Raw genomic sequence first — 25996 nt, forward strand, 5'->3', positions numbered from 1 at the left:
CACTCATCTTTTCCCATTGAATGTGATGTATTCACATACGCATCAAGAGGTTGACATATTTTCCCATTGGCACCTCAAAGCCTGCTGGGAGCATGGCCAATTGACATAATCTTCAATTGGTAGAACCATACGATTTTGCAAAAAGGATGACAGGATGACGTTTTCCTATGACAATTTTAGGACACCACATTGTGAGAATATATTTGTGGATGAGCACGATTGCTTACTATCCAACCAGGTCACTGGAGAGCTAAGGCGTTCGTCCAGGTCCCTGTTCTCCCTCTTTCTCAACCGTTGAATACTCAAGTCAAACCGTGAGATCTTGTTGCACTTCAATATTAGTTGAGAAAGGGCTAGGCAATAGATTATCATTACTGACTGGCCACAATGACATGCATGGCCACCCTCCTCCGCCTATCCCTCGCTCCAAGGAGAGAGGGACGAGGCAGCAATGACTGTTTACCTGTCAAGGCCCTCCTTTGTGATCAAACAAAAGATCAAAACAATGGAGAAGAGGTATGGTCAGAATGAAGGAGGGGCCGAAAAAGAGCTGTAGCGCAAAGAACAACAGGATGACAAAACAGGAAAGTGTTCCCATAAAACATATCATATTCATTGAGCTATGAACAGAATGAAAGTTCTCTAGCATATAGAAGGAGATGCATAACTCTCCTCCTATCTCTAAATGTGTTGGACTCTGTCTTGTACCTCAGTTATTACTCAAAAATACATATTACTCCTGCAGTTATATTATTGTTAAGATCTAGGAGCAGAGTATACAGTTGATTAGATTTCCTTTTCCCTGGGGGTGTCTTGCCCTTTGCTAAAAGAAAGTGAAGGTATAGAACAGCATATACAACACCATTATGTGACATGGGAGGAAATATTACAGCAATATTACAGGACAACACAGCGGTGCATGGAGCGACACAATATTATTCACTTTAGGGGACCTGGGGGCATCGGGAATAAGATTTATTAAAAGCAAGTCTATTTTCATTAATATTTCAGCACAACAAGAGGCCTATTTTTCACACCAACCTCCGCCTTGTCTCCTTCCTGGATGAGGTCATGAAAAATTGAGTAATTAAAAAATATCACGTCAACGCTCTGTGTCCCCGTACTATGATGCCTTACAGAGTCATCTTTTACAATGGCCACTTGATATGACAGCCCATCTCTGGGGGTCAAGAGTCATGTTCAAAGACATTATCAATCCCAGCAGAAGGTCAGAGGGAAAATGTCAGTGACTTGATTACGGGGCTAGCTGGCTAGCTGTGTGACATCCCCTGCAAAGTCGATGTGACCACTGCAGAAAATCAAATCAAAGTTAATTTGTCACATGCGCCGAATACAACAGGTGTAGACCTTACAGTGAAATGCTTACTTACAGGCCCTAACCAACAGTGCGATTTTTAAGTAAAAAATAGGTATTAGGTGAACAATAGATAAGGAAATAAATAAATACAACAGTAAAAAGACAGTGAAAAATAACAATAGCGAGGCTATATACAGGCACTGGTTAGTCTGGCTAATTGAGGTAGTATGTACATGTAGGTATGGTTAAAGTGACTATGCATATATGATAAACAGAGAGTAGCAGTAGTGTAAAAGAGGGGTTGGCGGGTGGAGGGGTGGCAGGACACAATGCAGATAGTCCAGGTAGCCAGTGTGCGGTGGCACCGGTTAGTCGGGCTAAATGAGGTAGTATGTACAAAAACTGACATTTCTTATGCGTTTTGGAAGTTACACGCCTGAAACCTTGAACATAGACTGCTGACACCCTGTAGAAGCCATAGGAATTGCATCATGGGGGCTAGAATTCAGTATGCCCCTGAATTACTTTCCATTGTAAGAGCATGGTCTCTCAAAAAATAAAAATGTTTGGTTGGTTTTTCTTTGGATTTTCTCCTACCATATCTATTGTGTTATATTCTCCAATATTATTTTAAAATTTCTACAAACGTCAAAGTGTTTTCTTTCCAATGGTACCAAGTATATGCATATCCTGGCCTCAGGGCCTGAGCAACAGGCAGTTTACTTTGGGCATGTCATTCAGGCAGAAATTGAGAAAAAAAGTGGCCTAACCCGAAGAAGTTTTAAAGTGACTATGCATATATGATAAACAGAGAGTAGCAGCAGCGTAAAAGAGGGGTTGGGGGGGCGGGACAATGCAAATAGTCTGGCTAGCCATTTGATTACTTGTTCAGGAGTCTTATGGCTTGGGGGTAAAAGCTGTTGAGAAGCCTTTTGGTCCTAGACTTGGCGTTCCGGTATCGCTTGCCATGCGGTAGTAGAGAGAACAGTCTATGGGGGTGGGGTTCACTGGGGTGGCTGGGGTCTATGACAATTTTTAGGGCCTTCCTCTGACACTGCCTGGTGTAGAGGTCCTGGATGGCAGGCAGCTTAGCCTCAGTGATGTATTGGGCCGTACGCACCACCCTCTGTAGTGCCTTGTGGTCGGAGGCCGAGCAGTTGCCGTACCAGGCAGTGATGCAACCAGCCAGGATGCTCTCGATGATGCAGCTGTAGAACCTTTTGAGGATCTGAGAACCCATGCCAAATCTTTTTAGTTTCCTGAGGGGGAATAGGCTTTGTCGTGCCCTCTTCACGACTGTCTTGGTGTGTTTGTTGGTGATGAGTTTGTTGGTGATGAGGACACCAAGGAACTTGAAGCTCTCAACCTGCTCCACAAACCTGCGTTTGGCAGGTTTGTGTTTGTATGTGTGTGCATGTGTGTGCATGCGTGTCTACAACTGTAAAGGACACACTGACAAATCACCTCCACCCAACAACGCTGCCTAGATAGCCTCCTTTAGCCGCAGTGTGCGTTCGTAAGTAAAGGCCAATGATATTCCCCTCCACAGCCACATTACACAATGACACCAGCCAGAATGAAGAAGAGGGGGAGAGAGAGAGAAGGTGGACAGGGGGAGACAGAGGGAGATGAAGGGAGGAGACTTGGGGGAGAGGTGGAGTTAAGGTTGATGGATAACGCTGCAGAGGTAATAATGCCCCTCACGACAGACCCAATTTCATTAACACCCTATCTGGATGTGTGTTTTGTCTTTTTCTCTGCCCTCTCTCTCGCTTTGTGCTTCTTCCTCTCTTATTTTGTGTCCACATATATGTTTCTATATCTATATCCATCGTTAAATTTGTTACGAATGGATTGTGTGTGTGAAGTTACAATATTCGACTTTACAAGTGTACTGTATTTCTCCATCTCTATGGCCGTGTCAGATTCCCCATACTTGCGTCCTACATAGTATGCTTAAGGGGTATGAGAAAATAGAAAGTGTTACAGTGTGTGAACATTTGGAAAATGTAATATGCTTTAAATGCCGTGATGTCATACTCGTTTCAACTTTTCATCTAGTATGAATTTGCTGCACAACATTTAGGAAGTGAATAGTCTTTTCAGACCCAATTGTTTGGCAACAGCTGATAATCAGATAAGGTGACAGATAATGCTGTACCAAAATGAATGAATGTTAAGGAACAACCTCATTTGCAGTATGGATGAGCCTAGTATATTTATGTGTTGAATACTGCATATGTTTTCACTAACCCGTGTTCTAAAGAGTATGTAGACTGGTTAGTACACAGCGTATACTTTTCCAAAACAGAAGGCAAGAAGAATTTTGGGCACAGCCTCTATCAACCCCAACCCCCCTTCCCTCTCTCTCAGTACATAAACTTGTAAACTGGCCCTCACCCTCTCCTCATCGAAACACACAACAAACATGTTGACAGACGTTCCTCGTGACTGACATACGTACCACTTGCTATTCCTGTCCTCTATAGGTCGATACACTGCTAAACTGTTGACAGAGGGTGTGTGGTCATTGGTTGCTCATGCGCACGGTGTGCACACACTCACTCTAGACAGTGAGATCATAAAGAGCAACTGAACGCACCAATTCTGAAAGTGTTTTTTTGTCGCTCATTAAAGAAAACAAGATTTCATTCTTGGCGTTGTGGTTCAATGTGGCAGTTACTGATATTTGTCCTCCATGAGGCACCAAAGGACTTCCTCAAAATAGTCCGAATGAATCTAAGATCAAGACATCTGTAATGAATTTTAATGTTTTTGCAGAGGAGGTTTTAGTCTATCAATTTTACATCTAGCTAAGGTGCAGTTTTTCTAAAGTAAAAAAAATGGTGTTGTCTTACGTAAACAAAGTCCGATCCGCTAAACAGCTGGGCAGGTATGTCTCACTGTCTGTGTGTTCTGCTATATGATTGGTTAGACCTCAATCACCACAGCTGTTCATCCCATGTTAGTGGGTAAGTGGGCATTGTCGAAATCAAAACCCAACCATCAGATTTATTTATTTAACCTTTATTTAACTAGGCAACAAATTCTTATTTACAATGACGGCCAAACCCGGACAACGCTGAGCCAATTGTGCGCCGCCCTATGGGACTCCCAATCACGGCCGGTTGTGATACAGCCTGGATTCGACCAGGGTGTCTGTAGTGACTCTTCTAGCACTGAGATTTAGTGCCTTAGACCGTTGCGCCATTTGGGAGCCCTTGGGAGATAAGTCATGATGATCTCTTGTACAGAAATTTCACCGACCTCTGTTTGTCGGTAATCAGATAAATGACGAAAATGAACTTACTTGCATTTTTTGTCAATTTTGGTCCTGGAATAAATGTTTCTGGCTAATATCGATGTTACATATGCTGTTTTCAATGACAGATGTTGGTTTTCGAGTTCAGGTCTGCTTTAAAAAGGCAAAAATACAATTTCTCCTTAGTGTGTTCCTTGTTTTTCCCTCTCCCATCTCTCTGTTCTCTCTCTTTCTCCATGATCTTTCTGTCAAGGAGAACTGTGGCTGGATTTGCACAGTCAGAGCTGTGAGCTCATGACGATCCTCTTGCAGCGATGAGATGATGCAGATGACGTAATGAGTTCTATGATTTACGGACTCCGATGACAGTAGAGAGAAGGCCAAACCAAGTTAAATCCTGATTTATCTATCGACATATGAGCTGATTTGAAATGTCTGTATTTTAGCAAATTATTCTGACATAAAAAAAAGAAACACAAGAAAAGAGAGGACAAGACAAAACCAAACTTCCTAAAAGTAGATAATAAAATGCAGGTTATCCAAACCTGAGGTGACAAACCAAGAACCTGCGTTGATTTCCTTTTCTCTGCTCACCTCTCTTTCTTGCATTATTTCCTTTAGTACCAAAAATAAAAACCCTCCTATTTTCCTAAAACAAAGAATACCAGCAACATCAACAAAACCATTAAAAAAAAACCCATGCATTCAACGTTAGGCTACCTTATAAATACACAATTTGCTCTATCTATTAAAAGCTACAAACTCACCTATAGAGTGTGTGGGTAGGTCTCTCACTATGGAGATAGTATATCTTTATAGATTTCGCCTGTGGTGAGAGATCCCCAGTTATAGTCCAATAAACAGAGGCAGACGCTCCTCCTTCATATCCCTGGTAAAGTGGCCCAGTCTCCTCTCAGTCAAATGGCCAGTGGTATGGGTGTGTGTGTGTCAGGGTGAGTGTGTACGAGTGTTTTTGTGTGTGGTGTGTTCTATGGGTGTGTGCGTCCGTCAGTGTGAGTTAGAGTGCAGGAACTGCGTCTCTGTTGCCAAGCTGAACGGAGAGAAGGAGAGAATGCGCTGGGGGACTAGTAGGGAGACTCCCATCCAGCAGCGCAGACACAAGAAATAGAGAAGAGGGAGGGGGGACATAAAGAAAGACAAGAGAGCTGGAGAGAGGAATAAGTGTGTGTGTGTGTGTGCGTGCGTGCGCGTGTGTGTGTGCGCGTGCGTGCGTGCGTGCGTGCGTGCGCGCGCGCGTGCGTGCGTGTGTGTGTGTGTGTGTGTGTGTGTGTGTGTGTGTGTGTGTGTGTGTGTGTGTGTGTGTGTGTGTGTGTGTGTGTGTGTGTGTGTGTGTGTGCGCATCAGTCCCTCCAGGATTCTGCGATTGCAACATTTTTAGCAACATCAAGAATTCCCCACATACTATGCGAGGGTTTGGAAATTTGACCATTCACTGCACAATTTTTGCATAACACAGTTAAATCATTGCAATATATCATTAGCCATCATCGCAGTACAACAAGAGGGCTTACAATTTCAAACAATCAGCACACATTTAAAGCATACTGGGGGTTTTTATCGCTTTTGTGCAATTTTGTGGGACATTTTCACAACTATTATTATAAATGTATCCTGTTTAAAAAATATATATATATGGCCTCCCGGGTGGCGCAGTGGTCTAGGGCACTGCATCGCAGTGCTAACTGCGCCACCAGAGTCTCTGGGTTCGCGCCCAGGCTCTGTCGCAGCCGGCAGCGACCGGGAGGTCCGTGGGGCGACGCACAATTGGCATAGCGTCGTCCGGGGTAGGGAGGGTTTGGCCGGTAGGGATATCCTTGTCTCATTGTGCTCCAGCGACTCCTGTGGCAGGCCGGGCGCAGTGCGCGCCAACCAAGGGGGGCCAGGTACACGGTGTTTCCTCCGACACATTGGTGCTGCTGGCTTCCGGGTTGGAGGCGCGTTGTGTTAAGAAGCAGTACGGCTGGTTGGGTTGTGCTTCGGAGGACGCATGGCTTTCGACCTTCGTCTCTCCCGAGCCCGTACGGGAGTTGTAGCGATGAGACAAGGTAGTAATTACTAGCGATTGGATACCACGAAAATTGGGGAGAAAATGGGATAAAATATATATATATATATATATATATATATATATATTGCTTTGTTTTGTTTTCTCTGTAATACTACTAGCCACCTAGCAATTTTATGGAGTTGGCTTTAGCTAGCCTAGATAGGTTCCCAATCTCCCAACCTCATAACTATCTACCAAGAAGCCATTTCATGCTATCCATCAAGATAGAGTAGTTAGACAAGCTAACTATCTTAGCTGGCATGCCTGATGGACTGGTTGGTAGACCACGCCTGAAAATGTACTGAATAAGACTCACATTCAAAAAAGGTACTTTCTAGAACCTAAAAGGGTTATTTGGCTGTCCCCATAGGAGAACCCCCCCCCATGTAGAACCCTAATGATCAATGGTTGTGTGGAGAAAGATGTCTACAAACAAAAGTAATGCGCAATGAATGGTTTTGAATGTGAGACTGGCTGTATTACAAGTGTTACCAGTTTGGAGTTTTGTACTAAGAGTTTTAAATTCACCACATACTGTACTTGTGAAAATAGTACCAAAGCGATAAAGCGGTCACATAATCATCACATATTGCCTTGCAAAATGTCAGGATTTCTGCATCAAAATCAAGCCCACAACAATCACAAAAAATCCCTGTGAAATCCTGGAGGGCCTGGTGTGAGTGTGTGTTCACCCATTAGAGCACAACACCCCCAGCCCATCCCTGGACAACCATTAAGAGGCCCATACACACATCCCAGTGATTACTTCTATGAGATGGACATGAGAACAAGCAGGCGATGAAGCAGAGATACCAGGGCCAAGTGAGAAAGAAGCATATATATCTCTCTCTCTCCTATGAGACAAGTCATAGAGTAAAAACAGAAACATCAGACACCTCCAGCTAAAACCCCCCCCCCCCCCCCCAAATAGCCCATCTGTTTCCAGTATAACAGGGAACAACAGAATAAAACAGCTGATCGGAACCCCCCCGTGATGTCTATTCACTGCTAATTATACTTAACTGTGCTTTAGTGAACATCTCCCTCTCTCCTGTCTCTCCGTACAGTAGGTGCTTTTCATCTCAACAGCTGCAGATGACAGAGCACATTGAGACAGGAGGGGCTCTCAGCTCCGACGTAACCGGACTGTGACAGTGAGTGGGACCAGCGAAATGGGGTTTGCGTGTGTGTGTGCGTGAGTACTTCCGTTGGTGTGTGTGCGTTAGTCTGTGTATGTGTGTTTGCATAACTTTTGGAGGCTACTGTAAGAACTATAGGATGCAGTATATTCCTGTTCCCATGGAGCGTATTTATTACATGTGACAAGACATATCTTGCAACTCTTTTCAGACTACATTTACGGATAATCATGAATGAATCATGAATAATGATGAGGGAAAGTTACAGACCTACAAATATTATACCCCCCCCCACAAAACATTTTTGCTAACCTCTCATCATTGCAATAAAAAGGGAGGTTAGCATTTTTAGGGGGGGGTATGATATTTGTGCGTCTGTAACTTTCCCTCATCATTATTCATGATTCACTCAGTATGATACGTAATCATGGTAGCGTCCACATTAATGTAGATGTGTTTAGAAACATATTCTATTCTTATTTAGAATTACAGTGACTCCAAAATGACACATTATTCATCAATTATTTACCATAAATTTCTATTGGGCACAAAATATTCTAAAACACAACCAAAATAAACAGCAAATGCATCCAACAAAATTGTAGAGTTACAAGCTATGAATATGTACGTAACTTTTTACTACTTTAATACACATATAAGTGAATTTGTCCCAATACTTTTGGTCCCCTAAATTGGGGGAACTATGTACAAAAAGTGCTATAGTTGCTAAACGGTTCCACTGACGTGGATGAAAATACCTTCAAATTAATGCTGACAGTCTGCACTTTAACCTCATAGTCATTGTATCACTTCAAATCCAAAGTGCTGGAGTACAGAGCCAAAACATTTGTCACTGTGCTAATACTTTTAGAGATCACAGTATAAAGTTTTCCTGACCTACAATGAAACCAAACCAAACCAGAAACGATAAAACCAAAACTGAAGAAACATTCGGTCAATCTGATTTCAAATGACATCAAACAGTGAGAAAACACTAATGGAGTACCATGACAGTATTTAGAGAACCATAACTGAAGTGTTCCGAAAGCATCAGAAAAGCATTAGGAATACGTTAGTAGCTGAAAAATGCAGAAAGAATGTAATGCAGAGATATTCCAGAGCGCCACGCACCCACACACATTACAAACACACGCACACCACACACACCAATAATCTCCGCCAATGCTACCAAAACACAGATCTGCAGGAGTACGGTACCTGACCTTAGAGACAGGCATCTGGATGCTCCGAGTGTGTGTGAGTGTGTGTGAGGTCAAGGAGGATCCCTGTGTTTGTGTTTAAGAGGAGTTCTGCCAGAGCAGGGTGTGCGGGAAAACACACACACACATGCACAGAACAGTAGCTAAATAGGACAGAAAATCCAGGTGTGAAAAACACTAGTGGTGTGTCGCTCTCTCTTCTGTCTGTCCTTCTCTTTTTCTCTCACTGCCTCTATGTTTCTCCTTTTCTCTGCCTCTCTCTCTCTCGATCTCTTTCTGTCCGGATGTTGTGCAGTCCTGCCTCACTCTCTCTCTATTTCTGTCTGGATGTTGTGCAGTCCTGCCTCTCTCTCTCTCTCTTTCTGTCTGGATGTTGTGCAGTCCTGCCTCTCTCTCTCTCTCTTTCTGTCTGGATGTTGTGCAGTCCTGCCTCTCTCTCTCTCTCTCTCTGTCTGTCTGGATGTTGTGCAGTCCTGCCTCTCTCTCTCTCTTTCTGTCTGGATGTTGTGCAGTCCTGCCTCTCTCTCTCTCTCTTTCTGTCTGGATGTTGTGCAGTCCTGCCTCTCTCTCTCTCTCTCTCTGTCTGTCTGGATGTTGTGCAGTCCTGCCTCTCTCTCTCTCTGTCTGTCTGGATGTTGTACAGTCCTGCCTCTCTCTCTCTCTTTCTGTCTGGATGTTGTGCAGTCCTGCCTCTCTCTCTCTCTTTCTGTCTGGATGTTGTGCAGTCCTGCCTCTCTCTCTCTCTTTCTGTCTGGATGTTGTGCAGTCCTGCCTCTCTCTCTCTCTGTCTGTCTGGATGTTGTGCAGTCCTGCCTCTCTCTCTCTCTCTTTCTGTCTGTATGTTGTGCAGTCCTGCCTCTCTCTCTCTCTGTCTGTCTGGATGTTGTACAGTCCTGCCTCTCTCTCTCTCTGTCTGTCTGGATGTTGTGCAGTCCTGCCTCTCTCTCTCTCTTTCTGTCTGGATGTTGTGCAGTCCTGCCTCTCTCTCTCTCTCTCTTTCTGTCTGGATGTTGTGCAGTCCTGCCTCTCTCTCTCTCTCTCTTTCTGTCTGGATGTTGTGCAGTCCTGCCTCTCTCTCTCTCTTTCTGTCTGGATGTTGTGCAGTCCTGCCTCTCTCTCTCTCTCTCTTTCTGTCTGGATGTTGTGCAGTCCTGCCTCTCTCTCTCTTTCTGTCTGGATGTTGTGCAGTCCTGCCTCACTCTCTCTCTCTCTTTCTGTCTGGATGTTGTGCAGTCCTGCCTCTCTCTCTCTTTCTGTCTGGATGTTGTGCAGTCCTGCCTCACTCTCTCTCTCTCTTTCTGTCTGGATGTTGTGCTGTCCTGCCTCACTCTCTCTCTCTCTTTCTGTCTGGATGTTGTGCAGTCCTGCCTCACTCTCTCTCTCTCTTTCTGTCTGGATGTTGTGCAGTCCTGCCTCTCTCTCTCTCTGTCTGTCTGGATGTTGTGCAGTCCTGCCTCACTCTCTCTCTCTCTTTCTGTCTGGATGTTGTGCTGTCCTGCCTCACTCTCTCTCTCTCTTTCTGTCTGGATGTTGTGCAGTCCTGCCTCTCTCTCTCTTTCTGTGTGGATGTTGTGCAGTCCTGCCTCACTCTCTCTCTCTCTTTCTGTCTGGATGTTGTGCTGTCCTGCCTCACTCTCTCTCTCTCTCTTTCTGTCTGGATGTTGTGCAGTCCTGCCTCACTCTCTCTCTTTCTGTCTGGATGTTGTGCTGTCCTGCCTCACTCTCTCTCTCTTTCTGTCTGGATGTTGTGCAGTCCTGCCTCACTCTCTCTCTCTCTTTCTGTCTGGATGTTGTGCAGTCCTCTCTCTCTCTCTCTCTCTCTCTCTCTCTTTCTGTCTGGATGTTGTGCAGTCCTGCCTCTCTCTCTCTTTCTGTCTGGATGTTGTGCAGTCCTGCCTCTCTCTCTCTCTCTCTCTCTTTCTGTCTGGATGTTGTGCAGTCCTGCCTCTCTCTCTCTCTCTCTCTCTCTGTCTGTCTAGATGTTGTGCAGTCCTGCCTCTCTCTCTCTCTCTTTCTATCTGGATGTTGTACAGTCCTGCCTATCTCTCTTTCTGTCTGGATGTTGTACAGTCCTGCCTCTCTCTCTCTCTCTGTCTGTCTGGATGTTGTGCAGTCCTGCCTCTCTCTCTCTCTCTTTCTGTCTGGATGTTGTGCAGTCCTGCCTCTCTCTCTCTCTCTTTCTGTCTGGATGTTGTGCAGTCCTGCCTCTCTCTCTCTCTCTCTGTCTGTCTGGATGTTGTGCAGTCCTGCCTCTCTCTCTCTCTCTCTGTCTGTCTGGATGTTGTGCAGTCCTGCCTATCTCTCTTTCTGTCTGGATGTTGTACAGTCCTGCCTCTCTCTCTCTCTCTGTCTGTCTGGATGTTGTACAGTCCTGCCTCTCTCTCTCTCTCTGTCTGTCTGGATGTTGTGCAGTCCTGCCTCTCTCTCTCTCTCTTTCTGTCTGGATGTTGTGCAGTCCTGCCTCTCTCTCTCTCTCTTTCTGTCTGGATGTTGTGCAGTCCTGCCTCTCTCTCTCTCTCTCTGTCTGTCTGGATGTTGTGCAGTCCTGCCTCTCTCTCTCTCTCTCTGTCTGTCTGGATGTAGTGCAGTCCTGCCTATCTCTCTTTCTGTCTGGATGTTGTACAGTCCTGCCTCTCTCTCTCTCTCTGTCTGTCTGGATGTTGTGCAGTCCTGCCTCTCTCTCTCTCTCTTTCTGTCTGGATGTTGTGCAGTCCTGCCTCTCTCTCTCTCTCTTTCTGTCTGGATGTTGTGCAGTCCTGCCTCTCTCTCTCTCTCTTTCTGTCTGGATGTTGTGCAGTCCTGCCTCTCTCTCTCTCTCTTTCTGTCTGGATGTTGTGCAGTCCTGCCTCTCTCTCTCTCTCTTTCTGTCTGGATGTTGTGCAGTCCTGCCTCTCTCTCTCTCTCTTTCTGTCTGGATGTTGTACAGTCCTGCCTCTCTCTCTCTCTCTGTCTGTCTGGATGTTGTGCAGTCCTGCCTCTCTCTCTCTCTCTTTCTGTCTGGATGTTGTGCAGTCCTGCCTCTCTCTCTCTCTCTTTCTGTCTGGATGTTGTGCAGTCCTGCCTCTCTCTCTCTCTCTCTGTCTGTCTGGATGTTGTGCAGTCCTGCCTCTCTCTCTCTCTCTCTGTCTGTCTGGATGTTGTACAGTCCTGCCTATCTCTCTTTCTGTCTGGATGTTGTACAGTCCTGCCTCTCTCTCTCTCTCTGTCTGTCTGGATGTTGTGCAGTCCTGCCTCTCTCTCTCTCTCTTTCTGTCTGGATGTTGTGCAGTCCTGCCTCTCTCTCTCTCTCTTTCTGTCTGGATGTTGTGCAGTCCTGCCTCTCTCTCTCTCTCTCTGTCTGTCTGGATGTTGTGCAGTCCTGCCTCTCTCTCTCTCTCTTTCTGTCTGGATGTTGTGCAGTCCTGCCTCTCTCTCTCTCTCTCTGTCTGTCTGGATGTTGTGCAGTCCTGCCTCACTCTCTCTCTCTCTTTCTGTCTGGATGTTGTGCAGTCCTGCCTCTCTCTCTCTCTCTCTTTCTGTCTGGATGTTGTGCAGTCTTGCCTCTCTCTCTCTCTCTTTCTGTCTGGATGTTGTGCAGTCCTGCCTATCTCTCTCTCTCTTTCTGTCTGGATGTTGTGCAGTCCTGCCGCTCTCTCTCTCTCTCTGTCTGTCTGGATGTTGTGCAGTCCTGCCTATCTCTCTGTGTGGTTATAATGTGGGTGCCAACGTGCAACACTAGTGCTGGGGAAGGGGAGAGAGGGAAGGAGGGGAGCAGTGAGGGGTTAGGGAATGACGAAGGGAGAAAGAGGACAGAGAGAAGTGACAGTTGATAGGTGGAGGTATGGAAGCGAATTGATAGGTGGAGGGATGGAAGCAAGTTGATAGGTGGAGGGATGGAAGTGAGTTGATAGGTGGAGGAACGGAAGTGAGTTGATAGGTGGAGGGACGGAAGCGAGTTGATAGGTGGAGGAACGGAAGCGAGTTGATAGGTGGAGGGATGGAAGCGAGTTGATAGGTGGAGGGACGGAAGTGAGTTGATAGGTGGAGGAACGGAAGTGAGTTGATAGGTGGAGGAACGGAAGTGAGTTGATAGGTGGAGGAACGGAAGTGAGTTGATAGGTGGAGGGACGGAAGCGAGTTGATAGGTGGAGGGACAAAAGCGAGTTGATAGGTAGTGATGAGAAAAGGGGAAGAGTTTTGGAGGAGGGGCGGGAGGTGAGAGAGAAAGAGAGAAAACAGTAGGAGAAAGAGGACACCGAGTTGATATTAGGGAGAAAGAGAAAGGTGCATGAGTTGATAAGGAAGGAGGGAGAAGGGAGCTGTACCCATATGTTGGTGTGTCTCTGGAGACCCATGATGCTGTGCTGTCCTGTCCCTCTACCTCCCTCCCTCCCTCTTGCCCCACCAGCTATTTTTAGACCTCAGCTCAGCCGTGAATCAAAGCAGTGAATCAAAGCCTATCAAACAGGAGCGGGATCCGGGATACAAAAGAGCCCTGGCTTCCACACCTTATCAACCAGAAAGACACACACATAGGTAGAGGACACCCACACACAATCAAATGAGGCTCATATATCGGCACACAGACACACACAAAAAATACACACATACACACTTGCTTTTACTCCCATCTTATCCCAGTGAAATGCCACTTTAATCTACACCTCCTCTATACACATTCTTGTACAGCTAATCTAATATGTTAATAGCACGCATGACTTCAAAATGATCAGGGTTAAAGGGCTATTGGATTCCCTCAAGCTGTAGTTTACCTGCACAAACACTGAAGACGACTTCCCCTGTCTAGACAATAGCATTATAAAAACACAACGTATCATCGCTGTCAGAAGAAAACCTCTGAACTCCATATTTGTCCATTTTTTATTGCCATTTTTAGATGAAGTCTAAGATAGAACGAGTGGACCATTATACACATTGTCATAGACTTTCCACATAGAGCCATGTCATAGCAAAGTCAAATATCTTTTATGTGTTAATACAATGTCTTCACGTTCCTTAAATAAATGATTATCCTTAGCTCTGTGTGCTTGGCCTCTGAGGAGAAAGTCTAATTATCCTAACCCAAGAATGTGAATAATTAAAATAAGGAAATTAGGCTGAGGGAAAAATAAGGCGTCTTAAGACCCTGTCCATTAGTTTTATACAAAGCCTTGATATATACACTATATATACAAAAGTATGTGGACAACCCTTCAAATGTGTGGATTCGGCTATTTCAGACACACCCGTTGCTGACAGGTGTATAAAATCGAGCACACAGCCATGCAATCTCCATAGACAAACATTGGCAGTAGAATGGCCAGTACTGAAGAGCTCAGTGACTTTCAACGTGGCACCGTCATAGGATTCCACCTTTCCAACAAGTCAGTTTGTCAAGTTTCTGCCCTGCTAGAGCTGCCCCGGTCCACTGTAAGTGCTGTTATTGTGAGGTGGAAACGTCTTTGTGCAACAATGGTTCAGCCACGAAGTGGTAGGCCACACAAACTCACGGAACGGGGACTGCCGAGTGCTGAGGTACGTAGCACGTAAAAATTGTCTGTCCTCAGTTGCAACACTCACTACCGAGATCCAAACTGTCTCTGGAAGCAACGTCAGCACAAGAACTGTTCGTCGGGAGTTTCATGATGGGTTTTCATGGCCGAGCACACACAAGCCTAAGATCAACATGCGCAATGCCATGAGTCAGCTGGAGTGGTGTGAAGTTCGCCACCTTTGGACTCTGGATCAGTGGAAACACGTTCTCTAGATTGATGAATCACGCTTCGCCATCTGACAGTTCAAAGGACGAATCTGGGTTTGGCGGATGCCAGGAGAACGCTACCTGCCCCAATGCATAGGGCCAACTGTACATTTTGGTGGCTGCGGAATAATCGTCTGGGGCTGTTTTTCATGGTTTGTGCTAGGCCCCTTAGTTCCAGTGAAGGGAAATATTGTTCGGTGCCCTGACCTCTACCCCATCGAACACCTTTGGGACGAATTGGAACGGCGACTGCGAGCCAGGTCTAATCGCCCAACTTCAGTACCCAACTTTACTAATGCACTTGTAACTGAATGTAAGCAAGTCCCCGCAGCAATGTTCCAACATCAAGTGGAAAGCCTTCCCAGAAGAGTGGAGGATGTTATAGCAGGAAAGGGTGGACCAACTCCATATTAATGCCCATAATTTTGGAATGAGATGTTCGACAAGCAGGTGTCCACATACCTTTGGTCATGTAGTCCATGTATGCCAGTGCATTATACAGTATGACAACAGGACAAGCTATAAATAGTTCAGGGCTTTTTGAACTGAATTAAAGCAAAACAATATCCATCAAAGATAAATGATTAAAGTTTAAAGCCTGCCTGAAGAATTGATCCTAGGACCTGATGGATATCACCTTGGGGGCTCCCAACCCCCCAATGGCAACTGCCCCGTGGCAATGTGTTTAGAATTGCAGGAAATTAGCTTTAAAACAACCACATTAAACATTTTCTCACAGCCTCATGGCAAAATGTGTAGAATTGTAGGAAGTTAGCTGTTTTCCCCAAAACACACTCACACATTGATGGGAGAGTGTATGTGTGTGTGCTTTTTCCAGATTACTGTGATCAATTCAGAAGTTAATGGAGACAGGTAAACAGAACCTTGAAAAGATAGGATGAGTGGGATGGAGGAGGTGAAAGAAATAATAAATGAGAGGGGGAAGCAGAGAGAAATAGATCTTTCTTTGAAGCCTGCTGTCAGTGATGTTCACAGAGCGGAGCGAGTGTCTGCTCAGGCAAAACATCATAAAGAGTCATAAAGAGAGGTGGCAAAAGACTGAAAGAGAGCGGGATAGAGAGAAACACAGAGATGTAATTAGGGATAGCGAGAAATAGAGAGGGGAGAGGGAGAAAAATAGAGAAGAGTGAAAGAAAGAGACGGACGGACATACATGCAGATGTAGGTTCTTAATTTGATCACCCTGATGCAGGAGAATTTCCCTACATGTATTTTAAAATGTGTGGTATATTTGACGTTTAAAAAGACTTCTGAAGTTTGTAATTTCCACTTTGAGATTTTAGACTTGATTTCCCCTTATGAAAAATGTATCAACCCCGACAAAAATATCCATTAATTATAATCCACATAATAATTCACATTTCCTGTTGCTGCTTTATTTTCCTGCTGTGCCAAACTGGTCAAACAAAGATCCTACATCTGTACAGTACATGAAGCTAGCTATGTGCAATGCTTAATTAATTATTTTATAGACTTTCTTATGGAGAGTTAAAAAACCCAAGAGATTGAAGGAAATTATAGTCATAGTGTATATGCAGCTCTTGTAATGTTATTTTCTGGTTTCTCCACCTCTAAAAACAGCAAGTGCTCTGACAATCTGGTAAGACACTATATATAACACAGAAAATGTGTGTGTGCGCAGTGCTCCAGTCTCCGACCATTTAGTCAGAGACTAAAAAAGTGAATAGTACTAGTGCCTCCAGGGGAAAATGTTAGTCTGGACCCCTGGTGTGTGTGTGTGTGTGTGTGTGTGTGTGTGTGTGTGTGTGTGTGTGTGTGTGTGTGTGTGTGTGTGTGTGTGTGTGTGTGTGTGTGTGTGTGTGTGTGTGTGTGTGTGTGTGTGTGTGTGTGTGTGTGTGTGTGTGTGTGTGTGTGTGTGTGTCGTTTTGCGTGGGTTTGAGATGGGAGACACAAGGGATTCACACCCTGTCTGATCTGACAGTATGTACCATGGAGGAGGGATCAAGAAGTGTTGGTGTCAAATGTTCAATCCCAGTGCTAGGCACTAGTTTTTATATTATTTTGTTTGAACCCTATTCCAAACCATAACCCTGTACCTTAACCATTCTGAAGTAATACATAAACTTAACCTTCAAAATGTGACCTTTGTGGACAAACGTCGGATTTTGAGGTGAGACTGAGAGAGATTTTTGCCTATACAGACTGTGTGTGTGTATGTGTGTTTGTGTGTGTTTTTGCGGGTGTGATGTATGTGTGCGCATGTGTGCATGTGTGTACGAGTAAGTAAGTGTGTGCGTTTGTTTGCATGTGTGTACGAGTAAGTAAGTGTGTGCGTTTGTTTGCATGTGTGTACGAGTAAGTAAGTGTGTGCGTTTGTTTGCATGTGTGTGACAGAGAGTCAGAGACAGGTAACTTAGCACCTTTCTTCCCCATCGCAAGGGTGAAAATGAGTTGTGTACCAGACTGTGCAGAGACTAAAGTTGTGATTTACACATTCTAATGGAATGTAGATGTTCTTCCTCTTTTCCCACAAAGAGATGTGACCTCTCCTTGCGAGGTGAAGACTAGGCCTTATCTGAGGCTCCCCTGTGTGTTGCGTTATACAACCGTAGCGTAGCCCAGCACTTAGTTCCACTGGGAGACCGTCAGGTGTCTAGCTATCTGTTTCTGCTCCACCGGACAAGCTACAGCAGCTCGTTGAGCAGCAGATGCTTGTTGGGTGTAATGCTCTGTGTTCGCTGGTTCAAAATGTCCGTTGCCGGAGAGTGATCACACACAGTCGCATGTGTATGTTCTGTGGTGTGTGTGTGTTTGGTGTGTGTGTGTGTGTGCGTGCGTGCGTGCGTGTGCGTGTGCGTGTGCGTGTTGTTTGTGTGTGATGTGGAATGTCTTAGTAACGATACCTAGAATGACTGAATGAACTACAACCAATGTGACACATGGCAAACACACAATGCAACAACAGTAGCCAAAACACCAATTTGGTCTTCAACCTCAGCAGTTACTTTAAATTAAGTGAAAATCGATGTAGACCGTAAACAAAGCAGGAGCCAGAAAATTCGTCCAGCAAGCTCTAACTTTGAACGAACCAAACACTGAAAGTCAATTCAGCTCTTGTCCTCTCCCCCAGTCTCTCACAAGGGGCTTGGATGGATTTACTGGCTCAAGTGGAGAAAGTTCATCAACAAACTAAAATAAAAAACTGCCTTCAATGACGCTGGGTGCCAGCGAAACGGGGGGATTGTCAACGTGAGCGCCGTGACCATGCAGAGGAATGGAAAAGACGATTACCCGGGTGAATTACTGCATATAGGAGCCGTTTGCAGTCAGTTTTACTTTACCTCAGATCTACTTTTCTCCAGGATACAGTAAAAGTGTGTTTCAGCAGAGGATTTACCCTCCACATATCAGAGGAGAAATACTGTTACTGCCATCATGGCAAACGCAACATTGATTAAGGAGGAATTCTCTCTCTCTCTCTCTCTCTCGCTCTCTCTGTTTTTCAGTTTTTCTCAGTTTTTTGTCTCTTTCTTTCTCCTTCTTTCCTTCCAAATATTTTTTTTCTCACCCAATTCAGCTTACAGTGCAACTGGCAACAGCTACTGTCAAGCTCCACCAGGTCTTTGTTAAAGTACTTAATGGTCCAATGCAGCTGTTTTTATCTCAATATCAAATCATTTCTGGGTAACAATGAAGTACATTACATCCGATTCTGATGTCAGAATGCATTCAGTGTTCCAAAATAGGATTGTTACACAAATCACACCGGTTTGAGTGTTCACTGCAGGGATCCCTGTAGAATAATCACGCCTGTGTGTTAGCGCTTGTCAACGGGTTGAAATGGTCCAAAATAAACAAAAGTAGCTTCTTCGCTAAATGCAATTTCTCAAGCAAGACCTGATGTCACCAGGCGGTTCAACATTCCTACCCAGCCAAACAAGCTCTTGCACTAGCACTGTATTATCAGAACTTTTACAATTTCACAGTATTATTCCAACCTCATAGTGTGGAAATACAGTGCATGAGTCCTGTGTCACGACTCTCCTGTGAGGATCCAAAGGATCAGGTTACAGTGGGTCCGCTCTACAGCCCTCTCCAACAGAGGGGGAGAGGGATGGAGTTGGTCAGTTTTGTGACGGTTACCTTGCAGAAACTACCTTGCAGAAATACCTTGCAGAAACTCTGCCTTTGGGCTCTGTAGGATTGAGGAGAAAGAACCCTTTTGTTACAAGGAGACTCCTCCCACCAAAACTACGACATCCAAAAGTGGAGAATGACCCAATATTCCTAACACAAATAAGGTGGTATATTGTTGGTGGGCCTTGAAACAACAATCATGTCGAATTCGTTACTAATTTGTGATGTAACTAAGGGCAGTAGAACAACATAACTGTATCTCTGAATGTGTATATTTCCCAGTTATCAGATTTACATCTAAATGTTGTAGATCTTATATGATTAAATATGAAACTATTTGTGAGAAGATGAAATGTGATCATAGCTTTCTAAATGAGAAAATGTGTTTTCATATAAAGTTTATCCGGTCAGTAACTACGCCCACGTGAGCACAGACATTATGCAAAATGTAATGGAACCGCCCTTTTTCCAGGACCCATGACGAAATTCACATCAGACCAAAAAAACGTGGAGCGGTGGCTGCACGTTGAATTGGTAAGAATTTAAATCTCTAGAGACCAGTAGGCGGAGGATAAGCCGGACGTCATGAAAGGTTAGACAATAGAGACAAGTAAATGGATGGTAAGCCGGACGTGTAAAATGGTTACACTCTACATTAGACCAGCGTGACCAACAGCATGAGCTGAAAGGTTTGAAATGGTTAGAAACTCTGAAACTCGAAGAAGAAGACTACACAGGAACATTCAGTCTGCACCTGTTTACGTACTTTAGTCTAGTAAACTCGACGAGAACCACTCGGTGGTACTTTGAAAGATCTATTCTAACGAACACTTCCTCTGGAAGATCCGTTCTAACAGACCCTCCGAGACAGAAAGCTACAGCTACAAAGACATTGTGACTTCTGGGGGACACAATCAGAGACTTCTGATGAACTACTCTCCACAGACTGATCGAGTGATTTCAACAAAGCGAGACGAAAAAGACATACAATCGTAAATATGTACTTTGCATTTCTAAATCCGAATGAGCGGTTGCTGGGGTGCTAAATATCCATATTTACGATGAGCGTATTATTCAACTGTATTTCCGATAGATTAAGTCCTTTGTCTCTTCTTCTCCCGCTCTTTCTTACGTGCCCCTGCCTTTTCAAGCCATCATATTGAGTTAGTCCACAAGAGACTTTTCATTGCATTATGTCGGAATCAATGTGTAATCTATCCTGTTTGTGTGTTTATATATTTCTGTGTGATTATTTAGTTAGTAAACAAATAATTAAGACAAATTGTATATTGCGACATTCAGAATGATAATGTAAGAGATATTTATATCTTTAGAGTTTAGTTGGAAGATAGTAACTTGTCAAATAAAACACTTTTCCTGTGGTGCTACAAGATTACTAATGAGTTAATTGATACATGATTAATTTAATCATCGTAATAATTCAACTTAATTGATTTGATAAAATAACAGTCAAGCACATTAATGATAGTCACAACATGACACCCATCTCGAAGCTCTACGGACAATTCCTTCAACCTCATGGCTTGGTTTTTGCTCTGACATGCACTATCAACTGTGGGACCTTATATTGACACGTGTGTGCCTTTCCAAATCATGTCCAATATATTTTGATTGTATAACACTTTTTTGGTTAGTACATTATTCCATGTGTTATTTCATAGTTTTGATGCCTTCACTATTATTCTACAATGTAGAAAATAGCAAAAATAAATAAAAACCCTTGAATGAGTAGGTATGTCCAAACTTTTGACTGGTACTGTACATTTGCAAAAAAGTCTAAAAACCTGTTTTCACTTTGTGATTATGGGGTATTGTTTGTAGAATGATGAGGGAAAAAACTTATTTAATCCATTTTAGAATAAGGCTGTAATGTAACAAAATGTGGAAAAGGTCAAGGGGTCTGAACTTTTCGAATGCACTGTATATAGGCCTATACGACACATGAAAATCACACTTTTGACTACACTGCCGCTTTGGAGCAGCATACAAAACAGCATACAAAATGTTTTCCACCAGCAAGTCAAGCTGAGAGGGATTGTGTATTTATCAGGGCGGCCGTGAAATCATAAACTAATTTGGGGCTATTAGTGTTGAGTTAGTAATGAATTGAAAGTTGTGTTTATTTAAAATCACGTTGTGAGCCGTTGGTTCTGGTCTTGGATTTGAGTCAGGTTCTGTCAGAGGGGGAGATTTTACCACAGAGGTCATCCAAAACACAAAACACACAACCCTGATTCCTAATTGTACAGTAAAAGTGGCGAAACACTCACGGTTCAGATTTGACAACTGCAAGAGAGAAGCCTTGTCATCCCATGTCAACCTTCTATCTATGAGTCATACGAAGAGTGTACTTTTTCCTGGCGCAGCCCAATTACCCAGAGGTTGCTTTGAACCCTTTGACCTCTAAATGTAACAACACAAGGGACACACACAACCACGTGCATACGCACACATAATGCATGGTCTGACCTACCTGAAAACCTCTCATTTATACCATACTGTAAAAGTATCTTAAGAGGCCACAAAGGCATAGACCACAACAGCCATATTAAGACTTTAAGCCATATTAAGGCGTATTTAGGCTTTCTTTTAATTACAAAAGCTTTATTATGATGAAATATCTATTCATTACCCTAAGTGTCTCAAATCAAAACTGCACTAGTTTACCGCAAATGAAACCAATACATTATCGTGATTAAAATGAACTAATATTGTCATGATTAAATATGTATTAATAAATGACCCTTGGGCTGCACTCAAGTAATGGAATGGATAAACTAAAAAGATTCAAACATAAGCATTGAGCAATGTTCAGACTAATCAATGATTTTACCTAATCACCATACAATAAATGTATATTACTTCAAGATTGATGATTGGTCCAATTGACCTAGGTCTTCTGATTTTTTATGGTCTCTAACTGTAACTATTGGATTCTTATTTACACTGTGTGCAGGGTCAGGACTGTGTGTGTTGTCTTTTTTATAAACCCAGTCATCCATTTGTGACTTATCCCACCAATTAGCATGGGATCTGGGCATCCAGTGGTGGAAACCATGGAAGAGGAAAACACAGCACAGCATCCCTCCCAATAGTGCTCTGGCTCTCTGCCAGGGAACACCGTCAACTCCGCCAATTATAAGGCTACAGGTCAAAGGTTAGGAACGCTAGAATGCCTGGGGCACAGAGGACACGCACATACAGTATATTGGACAGATATAGCACTTATGAGAGAAACTAATGAGTCATCAGTAATCGTGTAAGAAAAGATTGTCCAATAGCACAATCTATATTTAATAGAAGAGGATGTCACTGTTTCTTACGGATAGGGGACCCCTGTTTGTCATATAACGCTCTATTTAGAACAGTGTGTCTGTTTCCAGACCATGCTTGTATTGACTGTCTAGCCACGCCATGGACTGTCTAATTGGGCTGTGTGCTGTCACTACCTGGGTACTAATGTGACTATCATAAACTAATCTCTGCTGTCTGATGAGTCTAATCAGTGCACGCACGCACGCACACACGCACACACACACACACACACACACACACAGCCAAAAGTGTGACCACGGTGAACTGATATCCCCTATGGGATAAGTCCCAACACATATCCCCTCTGCTCTGTCTGTTGTGGACTATATCTGTATCACTTCACAGAGGTGGCCTCAGACTGTGTCACTGATTTCATCCTCAACACGCCACATCATGTCACACTGCCATTATTACTCTGTATCACTCACACATGGCACCCTATTCCCTATTTAGTGCACTAGTTTTGACCAGGGCCCATTGGTCCCCGGTCAAAAGTAGTGCACTATATAGGGAATAGGGTGCCATTTGGGATGCAACTTCATATGGTATTCCACTCATATGGTATTAACCCCCTTCTCTGGACCTACTCCTATACAACATCACATAGATATGACTGACTGTTTCACCTCCATCACTCCATCACTCAACCCCTCACACATCTTTCTTCTCTGGTTAGAGAATCATCACATACCTAACCTGTAAGACATGTCCTATGTCTCAATCCTCTCTAGGTGGTAAATGGGTCAGTCCAGAAAAACAGCTGCTGCCCCCGAAAACAAGCACATGCACGCACGTGCACACACTTGCACACACACACACGCACGGACACAAACACGCACACACACGCACACAAGCATGCACACACACACACACAGTGAGAGGATGTAAGGATAGGCAACAGGATGGAAACAAAACCAGGGACAAACAGAGAAAAGCGTGTTCCCTGATTGATTGATTGAGGGATAAAAGAGTGCGAGCTCATCCCTCTCTTTCATGTTGCTGGGAGAATAAAGCCCTAATGGATGGCAGGTGTGGAGGCCATACACATAATGAAGCTGGAAAGCAATAGGACCACAACTGGATAATATAGGACATAGTGTCTGTCTGTCTGTTCAAACCTTCCACTCAGGAGAAATAAGGATAGAGATTATGAAAGCTTACTGAAACAATGGATCATACAGGTACTGTTGGATGGATTATTTTGATAAAGGGTTGTTCAAGATACAAGTTTCCTTTTCTCTAATGAACAGGTAGGATCAGGTTCCCGAACAATGTAACCTTTCCTTTTACAGTCTGTTAATTACTAAGTAATTACTAGTAAAATACATAGTATTTAAAACAAAAATGAAATACGTAGTAACAATTTAGTCTTAAACATATCTATTAGGAACCAAAGAAGTAAAAACGACATAATTATTAAATACAAAATTACAAGATGTAATTACAGTATGTAGGTAACTACAAGTAAGAAGGATAGGTACAATTAAGTACCAGCTAATTACTATATATAAGTACCAGCAAATACCTAGTCACGCCACTATTTCAATGTAATATATACGAAACACCAAGGAACATAAAGCCACAATAATATATAGTCACAAAATTATATACAGTAGTAACACATTTTGGCCAAAAGGTAAGTACAAAAACCAGCATATTACTATGTAAATACATAGTCACACCAGTCTCTTTCAAAAGTAATACCTAAGAATCACCAATGAACATGAATGGTAATGAAAAAATGTATGACCATGTAATTACTAAAGAAATACATTAAAGTCTTCCTCTTGTGTTGATATTCTCTCCTGTGGAGTTCATGTACATTCATAATAACAGGGCTGTAAAATGAAGTGTTTTCTGTTTCCATGCAGATACAATGTAATTACTTGTAAGGTACCACTGCATTGAACGAAGAGAACAAAGTGACCCAGTTTGTCAAAGTGGGGGCATTTTTCACAATAAAGACAAACACACAATTCATAGTGAAGTTCATTTAATGAAAATCAACCAAACAAACCTTAGTAGATACACATTTGTACTCACAATCATAAAGAGCTAGCATAACAACAAATGTGATTAGCATTTATTTATATGTGAATATGTGAAAAAAAATTACATTAGCTATATACAACAAGATATTGTATCTACATGACATGAATATAAAGTATACAAATATGACTGAATAGAATGACTGAATACATTCCAACCACGAGCTAACATGGAAGATTTTTAGCCAAAGCAAATTGACTTGCTGAAATAGCTAGCTATCTATCTGACCATTTTACTTGACAAAAATTGCCACAAAATAACTGTAAACAGAGTATACGCAAACTATGCATACATGAAATGTTTCCACAAGCATATTACATCATAAGAAAACAATATCTTCACACTCAAAAGAGCGAGGTAGATATCTTCTGTACAAAATGATGCTAAATTACAACCAAAGCGGGAGCTAGCATTCAATGTAATGCCAATACTGATTAATTGGCTTAATTAGCCTAGCACGTTGGCAGACTTTAGACGCCCTTCATTCTTAAAATAAAAAAAGTGCACCTGAAATTTGATGAGGTGTTATTGCATCCATTGGCGCAAATACACTTCCTTGTGTGAAAAATACTATATGAGGTGTTATTGCATAACACTAAAAGTGTTATCTAACACTGACAAGTGTAGCAGCGTTCGCACTAAGCACACTGTTAATTAAACACTGGAAAGTGTGGACGCATATACACACTGGCCCACTGTTGATTCAACACTGAAGAATTTTCTGTGTAGTCATCACAATCTCACAAAATATATTGCTTAAAACAGATCAACATATTGAGTTTATTCAAATACAATATCGATGTGAGTGATTAATTTGCACGCGCTGTAGAGTACAGTAGAACAAGCTTATCAATTCCAGTCTGGAGTGGTCGCTTGGTAAAAGTTGCAGCGTGTGCAGTTTATAAAGAACAAATTTAGCAAAGTACAGGTTATCGGAACACAAGTGTGACACGTGTGAGTAGGGAGTATATTTTATGTATTGCTCTTCAAAATACAACAACATATTTCAGCATATTGATTATGAATTTGGACATTTAAAACCAGTGTTTTGACACGGCTATAAATCAAAAAGAGGAAGCAGCAACAGTACCAATGTTTTAGTAATATAAATGGTACTTTTAAGATTATATTTCAACAGGAATCTAATTAATCAGGTAAAACTACTGAATGAGCCCTAAGATGTGCTATGATTTTTTGAATTATTGAGTGAAATCGTGAAAACGCGTTTGTCTCGTGAAAACACGTTCGTAAGTGTGAAGGTGGTACCATGTAACAACAGGTTAAGATCACGGACATATTTTCTGTTGTCTTCATGGAATGAAGTCATCCAATGTAGTGGTACTTCACGTGTACCTACTTTGTATCTACCTGGAAATAGACACCACTTCATTTTACAGCCATGTTACTAAATACATACCTAATAACTACAGGAAAATACTTGGTACGCGTATGTCTACACAATAACAATCATAAAGAGGGATAATTGACCTGTAAGTGTTTGGTATTAACAATGGCTTCATTTTACAGCTCTCTTACCACCTATATACCCTGTAAGTGTGAACGTGGTAACATGTAACAAAAGGGTAAGATCATGGACAGATTTGCTGTTTCTCGTCATGGGATGGAGTCGTCCAATGCACAAGTAACTACATTGTACCTACGTGGAAACAGACACCACTTCATTTTACAGCCCTTTTACCACGAACATACAGTGCATTTGGAAAGTATTCAGACCCCTTGACTTT

The 25996-nt window shown here is 43.0% G+C and overlaps 1 protein-coding gene across 7 annotated transcripts in view; it reads right to left on the bottom strand.

The window, feature by feature from the left end:
• LOC129864126 (regulator of G-protein signaling 3-like) overlaps window positions 1–25996 on the bottom strand; it is a 271563-nt gene that overhangs the window by 81168 nt on the left and 164399 nt on the right. Inside the window, exon 1 of one of the 7 annotated variants that reach the window (XM_055936758.1) lies at window positions 9011–9164. The exons of 5 other annotated variants lie outside the window; for them this stretch is intronic. In XM_055936758.1, coding sequence (XP_055792733.1) covers window positions 9011–9025 — 15 coding nt within the window. In that variant the 5' untranslated portion in view covers window positions 9026–9164. Of the gene's footprint in view, window positions 1–5347; window positions 5643–9010; window positions 9165–25996 lie in introns of those variants that run through there. One more of the 7 variants, XM_055936759.1, reaches the window with a different exon arrangement.

This window comes from Salvelinus fontinalis, chromosome 10, assembly GCF_029448725.1.
Source record: "Salvelinus fontinalis isolate EN_2023a chromosome 10, ASM2944872v1, whole genome shotgun sequence".
NCBI classification, from domain to species: Eukaryota; Metazoa; Chordata; class Actinopteri; order Salmoniformes; family Salmonidae; genus Salvelinus; species Salvelinus fontinalis.